The sequence below is a fragment of the Monopterus albus genome, unplaced genomic scaffold (assembly GCF_001952655.1).
Source record: "Monopterus albus unplaced genomic scaffold, M_albus_1.0 scaffold179.1, whole genome shotgun sequence".
Taxonomy (NCBI): Eukaryota; Metazoa; Chordata; class Actinopteri; order Synbranchiformes; family Synbranchidae; genus Monopterus; species Monopterus albus.
The window spans coordinates 98487-118064 of NW_018128059.1; the positions used below are offsets into that span (position 1 = coordinate 98487).

General features: G+C 39.0%; 1 protein-coding gene across 2 annotated transcripts in view; it reads left to right on the forward strand.

Annotated features, from left to right (window-relative positions):
* The window catches only part of brip1 (BRCA1 interacting helicase 1), a 57243-nt gene that overhangs the window by 20415 nt on the left and 17250 nt on the right, over positions 1–19578 (forward strand). For both annotated transcript variants that reach the window (XM_020616822.1, XM_020616823.1), the window contains exons 10-15: positions 64–196; positions 3323–3474; positions 3591–3768; positions 4243–4383; positions 5039–5200; positions 14168–14336. In XM_020616822.1, coding sequence (XP_020472478.1) covers positions 64–196; positions 3323–3474; positions 3591–3768; positions 4243–4383; positions 5039–5200; positions 14168–14336 — 935 coding nt within the window. The remainder of the gene's footprint in view (positions 1–63; positions 197–3322; positions 3475–3590; positions 3769–4242; positions 4384–5038; positions 5201–14167; positions 14337–19578) is intronic.

The following is a 19578-nucleotide window of genomic DNA, read 5'->3' on the forward strand; positions in this document are numbered from 1 at the left end:
AACTTATCATATATGTTCTCACAATTTGAGAAGATATTACTCAGGATGTGTCTTTTTGTGTAGCTGGATCCAGGAGAGCAAAAGCCTAATGTCTGAAAGGGAATATGAAGTCGCCAGTAAAGTCTGGAGTGGGAATGATATATTGGGCATCTTTAACAACCTGGGCATCACTGCTGATACGTTTTGTGATATGAAGGTACACCAAATCTTTTTGCTTTTCTTAATTTTTTTAATCTTACCCAACCCTTACATAATCCATTATGGCTAAGTTATTTTCTCTTAATGTTTTGAGCTGTGAAGTTAGCAATTATTAGCACTTAGCAGCTGAACTGAAATATTTTTTCCAGTTCAAATATCCAATCTAAGCCTTAAGTACTGAATCCTCACAGTTTTAGATTGAAAATCTGTGTGTTCAGTGTAAATGACAGAGAGCAGTAGAGTTTAAGGACCCCCAGTCTTTATAGTCATGTTTATTGATTGCAGAAAGACTGAAAATGTCTAGGTACTGAATAATGTTTCATTTATAGTTGAATGAATTAGAATACTTGTTTGTTTTTGTTAATAATCAAAACAACACTACTGGTCCAAATCACAATAATACAATAACCTGGTCCTGATCCATCCCAACATCAAAGAGAAAAACAGAAAGTTTGTGAAGGACCTTTCCCAGGTACTTGTATTATGTTTATTATCTACCTCTACTCAGGCATTTTGTACCTAAGGTCCTGCTTGAACATCTCTGATTTTGGTAACTTTTAGGTTTCAATTCATTCCAGTTCAGTTCTGTCTTCTGAGAGCCGATGTACCAGAGTAAAATTCCTCGTGTGTCTGACACACCTGGCCAATAAAGCTGATTCTGATCCTGTCCTGTCCACGTTATTGTCATAGAGTAAAAACCCAGCAAGTCCCATCCCATCCTGGTCTAGACCTGAACTTACTATCCACATTAGTGTCATAGAGGAAAAACTCAACAAATCCCCCTTGATCAAGCACTTGGTGACAGCGGCGAGGAAAAACTCCCTTAAATGGAAGTGGTTTCAAATGCCAAAAGTGATGTACATATAATACTAACTGAAGACAACGCCACAGTTTGCACATGAAATTATTTTGTTAGTTTTCCTCCACACTGTAGGGATAAAAAAATGTTCTAAATGTGTAAATTGTAATGGTTATTAAAATTAGTAAAGTTGTCCACCGGCTTTTTCCCTGGTAGGCTAGTGGTTAAGGCGCAGCGCTCTCGCCGCTGCGGCCCGGGTTCGAATCAGGGTTGCTTCAGCAAGGACATCCGGTGTAAAACACATGCCAAATGTCAACATGCGAGTCATCAGTGTGACGATTCGCTGTGGTGACCCCTAAACGGCAAAAGCCGAAAGTGACTTACTATCAACTTCAGAAAAAGATGATTTGGACTTTTCATGGATATAAAGTAGAAAAAGAAGTAATAGGATTAATGGGAAATGTTGTCTTAAGGTTTCACAGTAACACTAAGCACTGCTAGAGTAAAATCACCTCCAGTATGGCCTAATTTCTTTATGGTAAATGTACTAAAGTGTGCTATTTCTTGTTATATTTATTACATTTTTGTTCATTGGATTATGTGGTTCACAACATTAAATCTAAAATAAAATAACAGATGCTAGAATGAAGTGCCAGTTTACAGCTTTAGTTTGAGTAGGTTTACATCAATATTGAAAGAACTGTGTGAAATTTAGGGTTGGTGTCCAAATTGCAAGGGTTCAACAGTAATTGGATACTTGGCTACTAAATGTTTATTGGCTGCTGTATGTTGTTTCAATGTTAGTTCACACAAAAAAGAGCTCACATGTGGCTCAGTTGTTGGTGAGTTGAAAGTAGCCATTTAAGTTGAGGTGGAGTTGTCTCACTATGAGGAGCACAGAGGTGACCAAGACAGTGAAGAAGATATGCATAAGCATAAACTTTATTGCCAAGTATTTCAAGAATACAAGGAATTTGACTCCAGCTCAATGGCCCCCAATGTGCACAACATAAGAACAAAACAAATGCACAATATATACAAGTTAAAAGAGCAACATAGACTAGCTGTTAATCAGTGTAATAGTCCGGGGAAAGAAATTGTCTCTGTCTGTTTGTCTTGGTGCACAGTGACCTGTAGTGCTGTCCAGAGGGGAGGACACTTTGTATCCAAAGTCAGAGGGGTCTGCAGAAATCCTCTCTGCCCTCTTTTTGACCTGTAAGGTGTATAGGTCCTCCATGGAGGGCAGGCTGGCACTGATGATTTTCTCTGCAATTCTGAATGTCCGCTGGAGTCTGCTCCTGTCCTGTTTGGTTGCTGAGCCAAACCAGACAGTGATGGAGGTGCAGAGAGAACAGACTCGATGATTCCCCTGTAGAATTGAATCAGCAGCTTCAGAGGCAGGTTGAACTTCCTGAGCTGGCACAGGAAGTACATCCTCTGCTGTGCCTTTTTAATGATGGCACTGATGTTAGTTGTCCACTTCAAGTCACAAGAGATTGTGGAGCCCAATGAAATTGTAGGGCTCCACGACTGAAACAGTGCTGCCAAGTATGGTGAGTGGAGATAGGGTGGAGGAGCTCCTCCTAAAATCCACTATCATCTCCACTGTCTTCTGGGTGTTCAGCTCCATCTTAGATGAAAGTGGAGTGAGGAAAGATAAAGTGAATTGGTATCTTCCAGCTTCTGACTGGCTGAACACACCTGAGCCAGGTAATCAGCAGCAGGTCAGGCAGGTATAATTGGAATACAAGCAGGACACGGCCCTCGAAGACTGGAATTGGCCACCCCTGACCCAAAGCATAGCATCTCATCTGTCAGACATGGTGCTTGTTCTGTTATGGGCATGTATGGCCTTAATTGCTACCAGTGGAACTGGCACTGAACACCTTGTTACTGGGCATGTATGGCCTTAATTGCTATCAGTGGAACTGGCACTGAACACCTTGTTTTACTGCTGAAAGAGGCAATAGGGTGAGTGCAGAGGTATACAGTAGCCTTCTGTGTGCTCAGACAAGCGCATCAAAACTCACTGGGCAACATTTCATCATTCAGCATGGCCAAAGCAACCAAAGAGCTGTTCAGGGTGAAGAGGTGGAATATCCTTCACCTCACTCACCTGATCACAATCTGACCGAGTTCTTTGTATATTGATGCAAACCTACTCAAATTAAAGCAGAGGTCTGGCATTTGATTTGACAATAAATTTAAGTGCTTTATTTCAAATTTATTGTGGTGACACTGAGAGCCTGAAGAGCAAATAATGTGTAACTGTCCAAACACCTACTGTCTGGACTGCATGTCGTCCACTGTCTTTCTGTGTGACAGCAAAACTTGGCAGCAGTATTGGAGAAGGAGCACCGTGTTGTGGCTAATAATAAAGAGGACATTGTGCAGATCCCAGTCATCAGCTCAGCTACCTCCGCTGTCCTCAAAAACCTCTTCATGGTTCTGGACTTCCTCTACAGGGACAAGTGCAGGTCAGAAACAACCCAAAGAAGTCAGCTCAATCCTAAATCAGCGCTGCGCCTCAGATGAGCTGTTGTATAGGGTATAGAATTAAAAGGTTGCTTTGTTGTGCTTTGTGTGTCTGTAGGTTTGCTGACGACTACCGTGTAGCTTTGCAGAGGACCTATGCTTGGGTGAACCAAGTCCCTCCTGATGTCCCCGATGCCAAGGGATTTTTTGGTCGGCCACGCTACAGACAGCGTCATAGCATTCGAGTCAAGACAGAAGTTTTGGCCCTGAGCTTCTGGTGCCTCAACCCTGCTGTTGTAAGCGCTTAGATGTGGCAGGCCAAACCTATTTGTTATTGAAGTAGAGTGTGGATACCTGATCCGAGGCCAACAGGACCCCATGGGGCATTATAGAAGAAAATTACAGAAATAAGGCTGTGAGATTTGGACTCCACACTCTCGGGCACTGGTTGGGTTTGGACAGAAATATGTGGCCCATTCTACACTCTATACTGAAGCCTATAAAAATGAAGAATGCATAACTTAATAGGTTCTGAAATTAAGGTTAACTGCCAGAAATGTCCCCACTGTGGGATCAATAAAGTACCTACCTACCAAATGCTGGTAAAATATGTCATAAATAAGTAAATGTTCAAGACTGTTAACAGTTTTTATGATTCTTCAACCTTTACTGAGCCACAGTTCACTCTTTATTGTAAAATATTTTAATTATGGCATAAATGACTGCTAAACACCCCTTGGACCTTCATTTTGTCCATGTCTGCATCCCAGGCTTTCTCTGACTTGAGTGAGTCCGTGCACAGCATTGTGCTGACATCAGGAACCCTGTCACCCATGGGCTCCTTCTCCTCTGAACTTGGGGTGAAATTCTCCATCCAGCTGGAGGCCAGCCATGTTATTAACAAGTCCCAGGTCAGTTGCACATGGCACCAAGCTTTAAGGAATACTGCAGTGTATGTATTTTTCAGCAGTTGGGATAAAGTATATTTAGTAAGTGGATTTACAAGAACTCTGTGCTGTATCATATCGCTTGATTTCTGGACACTGAATATAATCTCAACAGGACTTAATTATGATTTGAACTTAGAATATCAAAAAGTCGTATTTGATCATTTCAACAAGTCTTCAGAAGGTTAATCAGAGTGGAAATGCAGGGCTGTTTCAGTAGGTAGAACTCAAAGCTGCTGTATGAACAGTCTGAAACTTTGACCCTGTGTTTGTTGTAAATCAGTGCCAGTTTTGTCCAGCTGATGTCATAGTCTAACATTTTGATTGGAATAAAACTCATCTGAAGGGCTGACTAATGGAGTGGTTCAGGGCTTTGCAGATGTGAAGATCACTTTTGCATAAATCATTTGAGCTGATTAATGTAAAAGATGTATTTTTAAAATATGTTGCAGAATCAGGTGGGATACATAAGATTTAAACAGTATGTTTTTTCAAAGGCTCACAATGATGCCAGGACATATTTGTTCTTGGGTCTTGGATAAGTATCATGCCCAGATATAATTATTATACAAAGTATATTGGTGAAATGAATCTTAGCTTTCTAATATGTTCTTTTCAGGTTTGGGTGGGCACTGTTGGTGCAGGACCCCAAGGCAGAAAGCTCTGTGCCACCTTCCAACATGCTGAAACATATGTCTTCCAGGATGAAGTGGGTGCCCTGCTGCTCCATGTGTGCCAGGTCATGGCCAAGGGTGTGCTTTGCTTTTTGCCTTCTTATAGGGTAAATATAACACTAAAACACCCATTATTAAAAGAGGAAACATAGGCTGTGAAATTACTGGCCTGATGGATTATAACATTGTGTATTATTCTGTCACATGGGTGATATTCTCCAGTGTGTGTTCTGGCACTTCCAGAATTTCATTGGTTAGCTATATGAGAGGTACTGTACTGAACAGTACATGTTTTAAAAAAAAAGGTTAAATATTTAAAGTCCCCATGGCAAGCTCATTTTGCTTGTTTCCAGCCATTTAATGTTTAATCTTGGGTACCTCTAGATTAGCTTGGCACCTATCATAACTCTAAATAGTCAGATTTTATCACTGAAATAATTACAGAGAGCCTCTTCCTAAAAACGAGAAGATAGTTCGCGAACGTGCACAACTCCTGTTTGCTGGTGTTGTGTCGTAAGTGGACCACAAACAAACCACAACAGCATTAATTAATATGAATTTCTCCCCATAGATACATAAACAGCCATACTGTATATGTACCGGTAAAAAGAGATGTGTGAAACTCTAAACAAAGCCGGTAGCTGAGAAACCCCATATTTTAACTGGCATAATGCAGACATAGTAGCTTCTTAGCTTCTCCAGCCTTACAATAAATCTTTCTAACATTACAGAAACAAGGCATTAACAGACATGCAGTGTGTTTTATTTAAACTTACCATTAAGTCCCACCGAGTAGTGGAAACATCACTCCCTTTCAAGTAGCTCCAAGGTCGGTAAATCCAACTGGTGGTCGCTGTGCCTTCCCCCACACAACCACATACAATCCCAATATAGTAGTAAAATTAATTCCAACAGGTAGTGTAGCGCAGACAATAACATCATGGGTCCTTAATAGCGCTTGTTATCCAGCAACACATCACATGCGGCAGACACATTGGCCTCAAACAGTACTGTGCTCTGTGGGAATCCAGTGTTGATGAGCTGATCAGTCACTGCTGCGGGGGCTTCACAGGCTGGCTGCTTGTAGGTTAGACCTGGTCAGGTAAAACAGTGAGTCCCTGTACAGGAACATTCCCCTGTATTTTCTCCACATCCTCTGGTCACAGTGCAGCAGTAGGAGGTAAAATATATCCACAAAACCGCTTTTATAGTGGCACTGGTGGATGGGTTTTTTCTTTTGTCGTGACTAGAGTGTGATGCCGACTAAATTAATTCAGACAAACCATCCCAATTTAAAGGATCATTTAATATTATAATTATTCTGAATAGAGTAGTATTTAAACAGATAATTTTGTAGTTAGGGAAACAGAGAACAGGGACTGTCCTCCTGCAATGTGATAGATAAAACATTAAATAAGAAGATTGTCAAAAGCGTCGGTCCAGTCAGTTGTTGTTGGTCACGAGTCAGTCTTTCTGTCAACCCACAGTCAGTTGTCAGTCTCCCCCCGGCTGGGTCCCCCAAAAAGCACACGGTTTACTGTCCCAGTAGCATTCTCTCTCTCTCTAACCCTTCAGGCCCACTCTTTTATCCGCAGCTTTCCTTAGGCTGTTACGTCAATTTCTGAACTTGGCTTCCTGTCTCCAGTTTCAGGAGACAACACCCTGAGATGTACTTCAAAAATAGGAAACATCTTGACCAACTTACATAAGCTCATTGTCCAGCTCACATGAACTTAATGAACCCATAACCACTCAGCTCTCCCTTACACAACTAGTACAAATAATATCTATATACTGTTACCTTGTTTATTTTTAGCCACTACACTTTTAATAACATTTATTAAAAATATACATAAACAAGGCAGTATAACATTTTACCAATATGGTGGGGACACCGGTGGATGTCAGACAAGCTCACATGAATGTGCAACTGCCTGGAGATTGACCATTCAAGGAAACTCTTAAACTAACATGTAAAACTTTTATTTTGATCTGCATAGAAGTACTAGAACATACGTACACCTCTTTTTTGAGTTTTAGGTCACGTCTAAGATAATAAATTCACAGTTGTAACATTGTAGATAAGTCAAAAAAACAAGAAAAAACATGCCGTAGGCTGTTTAAATTTAACTCACATTTGCATTCCTAATCTTAGTCCCAGCTGGTAACAGAACATTTAACAATGCAGACAGTCCTGTGAAATTATAAAATCACTCAGATCATATGATATTCAGAGTCGAAATCCCTGGATACTGTAATGCAAACCAGAAAAAAATACCAATCACACTTTACCATTTTTTAAGCTCTTTCTTTGATTTATTGATTCAGCTGTGTGGTAATGTTTGAGACGTTTGGAGTGTTGCAGATTATCTCACTTTATTTAAATCCACTGGATGTGTGTTTGACATGTGCACTACAGACTTTGTAAGGGATAGCACACATGAATTATAACTAATATAGTTTAAATATGCCAGATTTAGTGATAAGGCAAATTTTTATCAGCAGTCCCTGAGCAGTTTGTTTCATAAGCAAGACAAGAAGAGAGGCAAAAAGCTCAAAAACGTATAGGATACAGAATAAATGAAAAGAAAATGCAACATCTTTGAGCATAATGCAGTAGAAAGCCGCACACTACACCGTCCAGTACAAGTACAATCATGAAGTATCCCTAGAAACATTTAGGAAAGCTGATAGCTGGGATAATTGTGTTGCAGTGCGTAAGTATAACGGAAGAGGTGTATTTAGTTTTCATGTCCCTCAGCACATCAGTAGTTTTATTTACAGAGGACTGGTGATTACATCATTGATACCAAACATTTACTGTTGCCTTACCTTATAGTGCAGCCTTTGCACTCAAAGATAGTTTACTGTTAAACATTAATTTCCACCTTTTACCACTGGGAGGTGCTGGAGACCACAAACTGGATTCATGTCCAGTGCTTTTGTTGTTTCAAGGTATTTGTTTTAACTTAGGTCATGCAAACCAAGTAATATTTTTCAAAGCCAAGACTGGATTCCAGGAGATCCCACTGCTAAGAAGCAGCTCTTAGCGGTGTCATATGTTAAAATAGATGACTAGTAATCAATAGAGCTACTTGTTTAATGCTGTCAGCCTCACAGAACAGTATCCTCTTTCACTTAATGATAGCAACTCTGAGGGTGCACTCATAGATACTTTGAAGAGTAGAAAATGCCTGAAAAATTAAATATAATTTTTCTTGATGTCCTTATTATTATCATTGCAAAACCCCTCAGACTTGTTTTGGGGTCTGCACTGCCTAGTTAGGAGCCATTGCCATAATGTACATAAATTAAATAATAAAAGCAGAAACCTTTATACATTTTTAAAATTATAATTTTTGTGGTAAACTGTTTCATGCTACAAATTAGTTATGTTTTGATCATTGATGTCTTACTCTGCTCATTAGAATAAGTAAAGTTGTTAGAACAAAACATTAATTTTAATGTAAATATAATGGATGTGAAGAAAGAAGTGGCAAGTGTTTCGAAGCCTACTCCTAATCATCAGCAGAAAATACTATGTTTAAATGATGTCTGCCTGAAAGAAATATGTTACCTAAACTGTTTTCCAGCTTTGAATCATACAGTTTTGTAAAAATATTCCTGATGTCCTCTTATTGAAAGCAACAATACGTAACTATCAGTTTATCTTCCCTTATAGTTTCTGATTATACTTGAGTTGCAGCCAGCTGTTCTACTAGTTGCACTCACCCCCTCCTCATGGACACTGATGCATGTACATGTGTTTATAAAATGAAGCTGTTACTGAATCGAGAAAGACAACGAAAGTAATATTCCTGGTTTTTTTTATTTATTTATTGTGACATGGAAGATGAACTGCCATTTTTAGTGTTACTGAAGTACTACTTATATTTTTAGATAGTTTGCTAAGCGTTTGAATGTAGATGTGTGTAATTGAATGAAACGTTATAGGCTCATATTGCACATAATATACAGTGCCTTGCGAAAGTATTCGGCCCCCTTGAACTTTGCGACCTTTTGCCACATTTCAGGCTTCAAACATAAAGATATAAAACTGTAATTTTTTGTGAAGAATCAACAACAAGTGGGACACAATCATGAAGTGGAACGAAATTTATTGGATATTTAAAACTTTTTTAACAAATAAAAAACTGAAAAATTGGGCGTGCAAAATTATTTGCAAAAGGTCGCAAAGTTCAAGGGGGCCGAATACTTTCGCAAGGCACTGTACGTACACTGGGCAGTATAATTTATTACCAGCTGGCTGAGAAGGGTTTGTTAGGCTGCAACTTCAAAGGCTTACGTATATGGTGAAACAGTGACAAAGACTGCTTTCTGGCATGAGATGAATTTATTTGGGGGACTGAGGTAGATGACGGTTTATATCTGGAAAAAAAACTACAAATCTCCATGAGGTGAAATGATATAGACAGGGTATTTCATATATAACATTAGCAGAGATGTACACTCTGCTGTGGTGGTGGTGTTGTTTTTGTATTAGTAGATAATGTCAGGACAGTAGGTATCAACAGTTAGTAACCCTGATGGGTTTTTAAGCTCTCACCAATGAGTACAAGCCAGTCCAATATTTACTCTTGTCTGGTCTCTTTCTCTCTCTTTTTCTCTTCTTGGTTGTGGTTTTACTCTGGTGATGCTGTAGTTGTAGGGTTGTGTTGTGTTGAGCATGTTTTTTTTTTCACATCCTTTGGCTGGATAGATCATAGCCACATAAACATGTGTCTATAAGACAGATACAGTATCTTCTGACTCTATGCTGTACTACATGCTGCTACGTGTGTGCTTTAGTTCATGTCCTAGTTTGCTCACAATCATAGGCGATTGTAGTGAGTTGGTAAGTCCGAACTTTAAGTCCAAACTCTCGAGAGTGGAAGGACACAGTACTCGCACTCTGTGTTTCCACTATCAGAACCTAATGAGCTGTACACCCCGCACTTCCTTTAACCATCATCAAGCTTAGCCTCCGGGGTTGATGCAGACCATCCTGCTTTGTTTTTCAACTGTATTCTCTCTCTGTTGGTCTCTGTTTAGAGGAGAGAGGGGCTGCTCCTCACACACACACACACAGTGAGCTGTGTATATACACGGTGCTTGTAATGCTAATGCTTGTGGTGTGAAGATGTTGACATTTAACCAATCCCTGGCGACTGCTCTGTGTGCACGCACCCCATCTCTACTCATGTTCCTGATACTTGTTTTTAGTACTACCTCCTGAGGGGTGCTGAAATTTAGTTCCCAGAATGCACCTCCAAAGCATGCCGAATGTAGTGGAAACAAATGCAGATTCTGTGACTAGTGTTACTCAGCGTGACATGTTTCAGTAGGTTCCTATAATGGAAAAACACCTACAGTGTGCAACTCTAACACCAGTGTCCTTGCTGACTCTGCTTTGTACAAGATGTAGCTGCCTGCTAAGGAGAGTTAACTTGGTCTACTATCAGGTTCTTACAGTTCTGAGCAAATTTACATATTGGCAGTACTTGGATAAACGGACCACATTCAATCTAAGCGGGTACCTTTTCATCTGAAAAAAATATTAAAACTCAAGAAAGTCCCAGGTATTTATCTCTGCATGTAAGATTATAGAGCTAATGAAGGTGCTGTAAAGCAAAACACAGCTATCATGTGAGCCCCCCTGGGTGGTGATCCAAAGTTACATAGTGCAGCAACAGATGATCCTGGCACCCAGTGGCAGTAGATGTCAGTCTACATGCATTTTTGAAGGTCATAAATTTATTTCTAAGGCATTTTGAACTTGTGAATTACTTCATCTGCGGTTATGTTTTACACTTGCATCCTGGGTCACCTGAACATGTGCCCTATCATGGAAGCCAGGCATCACTGGAATGCTGTGATGATGAGTCAGTCATGTTAAGAGGACATATCAGTTTCCAGCAAACGGAGGACATTTACAGTGTGTTTTAGCCTAGGCAAATTTAGTTTTTGCCTTTGGCGTATTTGTGTAGTTTGTGTTTGACTTGCATTTCAGTGACAGATGCAGTGATCATTCGTTTGATTTTCTTTAGTCCTTGCTTGCTTGCTATCCTCTTGCATTCTCAAACACCACACTGTGAATGAAAGCTGTCTCTGGGCCTTTTTGGTTTCTCATTTTACCTTTCTTTATGCCAGCCTGTGAGGCTGGCCAAGGAGTGTCTATGAGCTGTGGGATATTTTTTTTTTATTATTGATAGCTGTGTAGGAGTCTTTTATCTCTGTCTGTGCTGATGCATAAATATTTAATCTGCAGTCAGCTCTTAAAGATGTGGAGATGAGGGGATATGAAGGGCTGAGATATTAATTGGAGCTCGTGGAGGCCTTGATGGTGCCACAGAGTCCTGCCTGCTGTGTTGTGTGTGTTTGTATGTGTGCAGTCAACACAGAGTGGATAGGAGATCTCTAAACATCTCTGTTCAGTGTATCTGGGTGATGGCTTTCAACCCCTCATGCCTTGTCTGCAACAGACAGAGGGAGCAGCAAGGCAGACAGGCATGCAGTGTCAGAGTGTCCCATAAAGCTGTGTTCGCTGTTCTCACATTCACAAACATACAGTGAGGAACAGAAGTATTTGAACACCCTGCGATTTTGCAAGTTCTCCCACTTAGAAATCATGGAGGGGTCTGAACTTCACATTGTAGGTGCATTCCCACTCTGAGAGACAGAATTAAAAAAAAATGTCAGGAAATCACATTGTATGATTTTTAAAGAATTTATTTGTCTGGCAGAGAGGAGTTATGAAGTGCCATGTCTCAATTGTGCTGCACTTTATGGACCACAATGTCCCTTAACGACTGAGTCATTATAGCCCAGTATCGGTGAGAGTCGTTACCTGTCTTTGAATCCTTTGTTGGCCTTCAAAGGACTGAAACACCACCGAGGGGGATAAATATCTCCGGCTCAACACCAGTCAGTCAGAACTGATGAAGCCTCTTGGATGAGAGGTGAAACATCTTCGACCTAGAAATCTAGTCCAGTTGATTTTTTTTCTACGTTTTTTCAGTTTTCTGAAGAAAATGTGTATGAATGCTGAGTGCTGAAAGATCGCCCTGACAATGCTGAACATTTTGACACCTGAACGGTTTTGCTAGCTGAAAGTATGCTGAAGTTGAATTTTCCCATTCATTTGAATGGGACAAGATTTTCAAAATAAAGCTAAATATTTCAAAAGCATGAAGTTGAGAAAAATTCTGAAGAGAAGCATGAATGTCCTTGAAAAGCTGAACATTCTGATAGCTGAAACAGCTTGAAGAATGCTGAAGAAGAATTTTTCCCATTCATTTGAATGGGGTAAAATTTTCAAAATAAAGCTCAATATTTCAGTTTAGAAAACTTCTGAACAGAAGCATGACTGTCCTTGAAGAGCTGAACATTTTCATACCTGAAAGTATGCTGCAGTAGAATTTTCCCAGTCATTTGAATGGGGCAAGATTTTCAAAATAAATTTGAATATTTCAAAAGTATAAAGTTTTTAAAAATTCTGAATAGAAGCGCTGAACATTTTGATAGCTGAAATTATGCTGAAGTTGAATTTTCCCATTCATTTGAATGGAGCAAGATTTTCAAAATAAAGCTAAATATTTCAAAAGTATGAAGTTTACAAAAGTTCTGAATAGAAGCATGAATGTCCTTGAAGAGCTAAACATTCTGCTACCTGAAATAGCTGAGAGTATGCTGAAGCAGAACATAATTACAAAAAATAAATGCAATGCTTTTTCCAAAAAGTTGGAAAACATCTAGAACAATCTTCTACACCTCTTAGTTTCCTCCTCCTTCTCCTTCATCCGCCCCTCTAATCGTGAGACTGTTTCCTGAAGAGAGGTCACTTCCAGTTTAAGAGCTGAACGGTCATCAGTCAGCTCTACCACTCGAGATATCAAAGCCTTGCGGGCAGCTTCTACCAACTCACTCGGGGTGGGGGAGACAAAGCAAAGCATGAGCATTTTAGGAGTGTGTGGAAAAATACAAATCAGCAGTCACTTAGGCAAACAAAGTAAACAGTTCCAACAAATTAGTGTCTGAAATATTTTCTCATCTTCCTGATTTGTTTCTACTGAAGCAAGAAGGGTAGGTGTTTGTGTGTCTGTGTTTATGTGTGTGTGTATGAGAAAGAAAGCATAGTCGTACACACTGAGAAATATGAGTGTGGCTAATGAAATGAGACATAAAATGTAAATGGTTATTATGCAAAAACCATAAAAAAGATCATAAAGCTGTTTACGGTATGAATAGCTGAAGAGTTGCTGAATAGTTATTAGTTGAAATGGTAGTTTTAGCTGAAGGTGGGAGGAGATGAGTGCCAAAAAATGTACGTAAGAAACAATAAAAAAACACTGGAAAACAAGAGTGTGGCTGCATAGCAGTGCATAGCAGCACCACCAGACTGACACTGTCATCCATGGAGTCAACCACCATCATCGCTAATAAAAACCTAGTTTTATACTCATCGGTGTTGGGCAAAATGAAGCTCTGCAGTGACCATTTACTGTTTACCATATTTGCCTCCTCATTTACTATATTGGATACAAAAATAGGTAAACCATTGTATTTGTAAAAATGCATAACTATACTTCTGTAAAAATCTACCTGGAAAGTTGCATCTAAACTCTGTGCATTTATATTTTTTAAGTACTTTACTTTTATTCTTATTTTCTTAATGCACATTCCTTTTTCTTGTTTGCACATTCTTTTTCTTTTTTTGTTCTCTTAGTCTTATCCTGTTCACTTTTCTACTCATTGCCTTATGGAAGAACACTGTACTAGAGTCATATTCCTCATGTGTCCGACACACCTGGCCAATAAAGCTGATTCAGATTCTATAGATTTTGTAGGGGGAGTGTGTTGACTAATGAAACAGCTTTTGAGGCAACTCTTTACATCATCTGTAAGAGCCTTCTATTGTATTGAATAATCCAATAGATGCTGCTCTTAGTTTCTCATTTTGTATGTTCACTCATGATTCTGATTCTGTATGATCAATTTCTGTTTCTTAAGTAAAGGGTTCATAAGCTAGGCAACCATCTCTATTTACACCATGATACCTTTTGTTATTTGATTAGATGCTGGATAATCTGCGAGATCGATGGGCCAAGACTGGTGTCTGGAAGAAGTTAGAGCAGCAGAAAACGGTGATCACCGAACCTCGTGGTGGTGGAAAAGGAGATTTTGATGACCTGCTTCAGATTTACTATGATGCCATCAGATACTGTGAGGAACGCAGTCAAACTGGTAAATATCATTACACTGGCTTTTCAACCAGCTACTAGTTTTGCTGTATCATTCTGAAACAGCTTGAATGGTGACTTGAATTCTGAAAATGAGTGCTAAAATACATTATTTGATAGTCTAGTGCTCACATAGCCAGTGTAGCAATTCAGTGATTGTAATAAATAAGTTCAGTAGCACTGTTGCATCTCAGCTTAAGCTGGCATTTGTACAACTGCTCCAAAGTTAATTTACAATAGAGAAGTTATGCCTTGTCTACACCAAAAACATTTAAGCCATGTTTTTTTAGACATGTCTCATGTAATGTTGCTTTCGTCAACGAAAATTATAACTAAATATTGTCATAAATGAACCTTTATCACGTGACAAAAACGAGACGAGACGCAACGTAAATGCTGGTCATGTGACAATGACTATAATTAAATGTATAATGCAATATCGTTGACTAAAAAACGAGACTAAATGTGGTTTACAAAATAAAAATTATGCTAAAATGTCTCTTCATTTTCGTTGACCAAAACGAGATGAAATGAAATGTTATAATGTTATTTTGTCTCGTTTAGTCGCATTATTATTATTATTATTATTAATAATATTATAATTTTGCAGTATTTCTGTTTCCTGTATCTCACTTCAGGGGTTGCATCAGGTCGCACTGCGCAGACGCAGGCGATGTCACTTCCTTAAGCCCCACTCGTGGCATTATTTAGAAAACGACAAGAAACAAAGTTAAGTCTAACACAGAGAAAGGGACCAATGGCCAGCCAGCCGGGGTTCGCCTTTGGGAGAAAAAGAAGAAATGACATTTGGAAAAACTTTCATTACATACAGTGGGGCAAATAAGTATTTGATACACCGCTGATTTTTCACGTTTTCCCACTTACAAAGAATGGACAGATCTGTAATTTTCATCGTAGGTACACCTCAACTGTGAGAGACAATCTACAAAAAAATTCCAGAAAATCACATTGTTGGATTTTTAAATAATTTATTTCCATTTTATTGCACGAAATAAGTATTTGATAACCTACCAACCAGCTAGAATTCTGGCTCCCCCAGACCTGCTAGTTTGTCTTTAAGAAGCCCTCCTATCCTCCACTCACTGCCTGTATTAATTGCACCTGTTTGAACTCGTTACCTGTATAAAAAATCTAACAATGTGATTTTCTGGAATGTTTTTGTAGATTCCGTCTCTCACAGCTGAGGTGTACCTACGATGAAAATTACAGATCTGTCCATTCTTTGTAAGTGGGAAAACGTGAAAAATCGGCAGTGTATCAAATACTTATTTGCCCCACTGTTGAAGTGGAAAAGAAAATGGAATGTGTTGTGGAAAAAGATAGGGAGAAATGTGGCCACAAAATCACACAAAATATGTATTAGATGTATTCTTGAGTCTATAAGGTAAGGTTATATTATATTATATTATTGTTGTTTGAAATGGGTTTGGCTAAAATAAACTTTTGGTTTTGTCTATACTACTAGGTACTTATACTGTATTGACTGGGTTAAATAGAACTGCACTACTAAAAAGAGACTAAAATACAATTTTCATTGACTAAAACTAGACTAAATGTCATCAATTTTCGTCAACTAAAACTAGATGAAAATAGTCATGGATAATTCTGACTAAAATAAGACTAAAATGCTCAGACTTTTAGTTGACTGAAACTTGATTAGACTAAAAAGAGTTTGAACGTGGCTAAAACTAATAAAAACTAAAATGACAGCTTAACACAAAGACCAGACTAAAACTAAAATTAAAACAGGCTGCCAAAAACAACTGTAGTCTCATGTAACTAATATGCTCCTATGTCATTCAGTGCTGCTGTCCGCACTGTCTGCATGTCAGCTCACGTATCACTCGTGCTTTTTTGGATTGTAGTTTTCCCTTTTTCAAGGTGTTCATGTAGGCTCCTCTTTGTGCTCTTTATACACAAAGTGCTTCTGATGGCGTGAGTGAACACACACCTGCTATATACAGTGCCTTGCGAAAGTATTCGGCCCCCTTGAACTTTGCGACCTTTTGCCACATTTCAGGCTTCAAACATAAAGATATAAAACTGTAATTTTTTTTGAAGAATCAACAAGTGGGACACAATCATGAAGTGGAACGAAATTTATTGGATATTTCAAACGTTTTTAACAAATAAAAAACTGAAAAATTGGGCGTGCAAAATTATTCAGCCCCCTTAATACTTTGTAGCGCCACCTTTTGCTGCGATTACAGCTGTAAGTCGCTTGGGGTATGTCTCTATCAGTTTTGCACATCGAGAGACTGAAATTTTTGCCCATTCCTCCTTGCAAAACAGCTCGAGCTCAGTGAGGTTGGATGGAGAGCGTTTGTGAACAGCAGTTTTCAGTTCGTTCCACAGATTCTCGATTGGATTCAGGTCTGGACTTTGACTTGGCCATTCTAACACCTGGATATGTGTATTTGTGAACCATTCCATTGTAGATTTGGCTTTATGTTTTGGATCATTGTCTTGTGGGAAGACAAATCTCCGTCCCAGTCTCAGGTCTGTTGCAGACTCCATCAGGTTTCCTTCCAGAATGGTCCTGTATTTGGCTCCATCCATCTTCCCATCAATTCTAACCATCTTCCCTGTCCCTGCTGAAGAAAAGCAGGCCCAAACCATGATGCTGCCACCACCATGTTTGACAATGGGGATGGTGTGTTCAGGGTGATGAGCTGTGTTGCTTTTACGCCAAACATAACATTTTGCATTGTTGCCAAAAAGTTCGATTTTGGTTTCATCTGACCAGAGCACCTTCTTCCACATGTTTGGTGTGTCTCCCAGGTGGCTTGTGGCAAACTTTAAACAACACTTTTTATGGATATCTTTAAGAAATGGCTTTCTTCTTGCCACTCTTCCATAAAGGCCAGATTTGTGCAGTATACGACTGATTGTTGTCCTATGGACAGAGTCTCCCACCTCAGCTGTAGATCTCTGCAGTTCATCCAGAGTGATCATGGGCCTCTTGGCTGCATCTCTGATCAGTCTTCTCCTTGTATGAGCTGAAAGTTTAGAGGGACGGCCAGGTCTTGGTAGATTTGCAGTGGTCTGATACTCCTTCCATTTCAATATTATCGCTTGCACAGTGCTCCTTGGGATGTTTAAAGCTTGGGAAATCTTTTTGTATCCAAATCCGGCTTTAAACTTCTCCACAACAGTATCTCGGACCTGCCTGGTGTGTTCCTTGTTCTTCATGATGCTCTCTGCGCTTTAAACGGACCTCTGAGACTATCACAGTGCAGGTGCATTTATACGGAGACTTGATTACACACAGGTGGATTCTATTTATCATCATTAGTCATTTAGGTCAACATTGGATCATTCAGAGATCCGCAAGCGTTGCATGAGGTTCATGAGATATTAAATGCTACATATACTACACGGTGTAGACATGCCGTTATAGTAATTAAGAGTTGTGAATTACTTGTCATTTACTATGTTGATATATAGTAGGTACAAAAAGTTTTCAGAACCCTTTCAAGTTTTCCACATTTTATTGTTTCAAACTCATTTTAAAATGCATTCACTTAAATTTTTCCCCTCATCAATCTTCATGCAATACTTCATTAATGATTTTTTGAGTGTTTTGTAAATTTATTTAAAAAAAAAAAGAAATATCCCATTTACATATGTAAGTATTTAGGCCCTTCACTTAGTACTTGACTGAAGTGCCCATGGCATGCTCATTTTGCTCATTTCCAGCTATTTAATGTTTAATCTTGGGTACCGCTAGATTAGCTTTGCACCCCTCATATCTCCAAATAGTCCGTAATTATTTCAGAACAATAAAACCAGAGAGCCTCTTCCTAAAAATGAGAGGATAGTTTGTGAATGTGCACAGCTCCTGTTGCTGGTGTTGTCGGAAGTGCATAGCAGGACAAACCACAACAGCATTAATTAATGTGAATTTCTCCTCCATAGGCAGGTAAACAATGGTACATGTGCCGATGAAAACAGATGTATAACACTCTAAACAAAGCGGGTAATTGAGAAACCCCATATTTTAACTGGCATAATGCAGACATAGTAACTTTTCCAGCCTTACAACAATTCTCTCTGTTACACAAATAAGACATTAACAGACATGCAACCTATTTTTTTATTTTTTATTTGTTTTTTTAAACTTACCGTTAAGTCCCGCCAAGTAGTGGAATCATCGCTCCCTTTCAAGTAGCTCCAAGGTGGATAAATCCAACCTGGTGGTCACTATGTCTTCCTCTACATGACCACATACAGTCCGAAAATAGTGAAATTAATTCCAACAGGTAGCTTAGCACCGACAATAACATCATGGGTCGTTAATCTGCTCCTCACTGTCCTCAAGCAGTCAAAGCAGTTGTATAAACTGAGTTGCTTCTGCATAGAAATACTAGAACATACAGTAAGTACACATCATTTTTTGAGCTTTAGGTCATGTCTAAGATGATAATTCACCGTTGTAACATTGTAGCTAAGCCAAAAAAAAAAAAAGGAAAAGCATGCCATGGACCCTTTAAAGCACCTTTGGTAGCAACGTCAGGCTCAAGTCTTCTTGAGAATGAAGCTGCAAGCTTGGCACCTTTCTTTTGAAAATTTCTTCCATTCTTCTTGGCAGAATCATTCAAGGTCAGCAAAGTTGGATGGGGAGTGCTGGTGCACAGCCATGTTTAGGTCTCTCCAGAGATACTCTCTTGGGTTCAAATACGGACTGTGGCAGGGCCACTCCAGGACTTTCACAGTTTTCCCAAAGACACTCTGAAGCCACTCCTGTTTTTTCTTGGTATTATGTTTTGGGTTTTGATTTGATTTGATTTGATTTATTCTTTCAAGCATGTAAAGACAGTTGATATGACAACACACATAATTTTACACATAATCCAATATCAATTTGCTTATACCTAGTACATGCTTGAATGGAGTAGGAAGAAGTCAGACTTATCCAGTCCTACCCCATGACATCATCTTACCATCATTGGTTTGCAAGCAGTAAATGATTCACTTCTACCCACACAAGTATTATACTAAAAAAAGATGTTAACATTCTTACATCACACAATATACTAAAGAATTATTACAGAGTATTAACATTCATACACCACAGCCACAATGTTCCATCTAATTAATCATTAAGCCTGTTCTTGCATATATCTTGATTGACGCATACCTTTATATTTGTGTTTAAACTCATCAATTCTCTTACTGTTTTTTATGTCCACACTTAAATTATTCCATAGTTTTACCCCACTTAT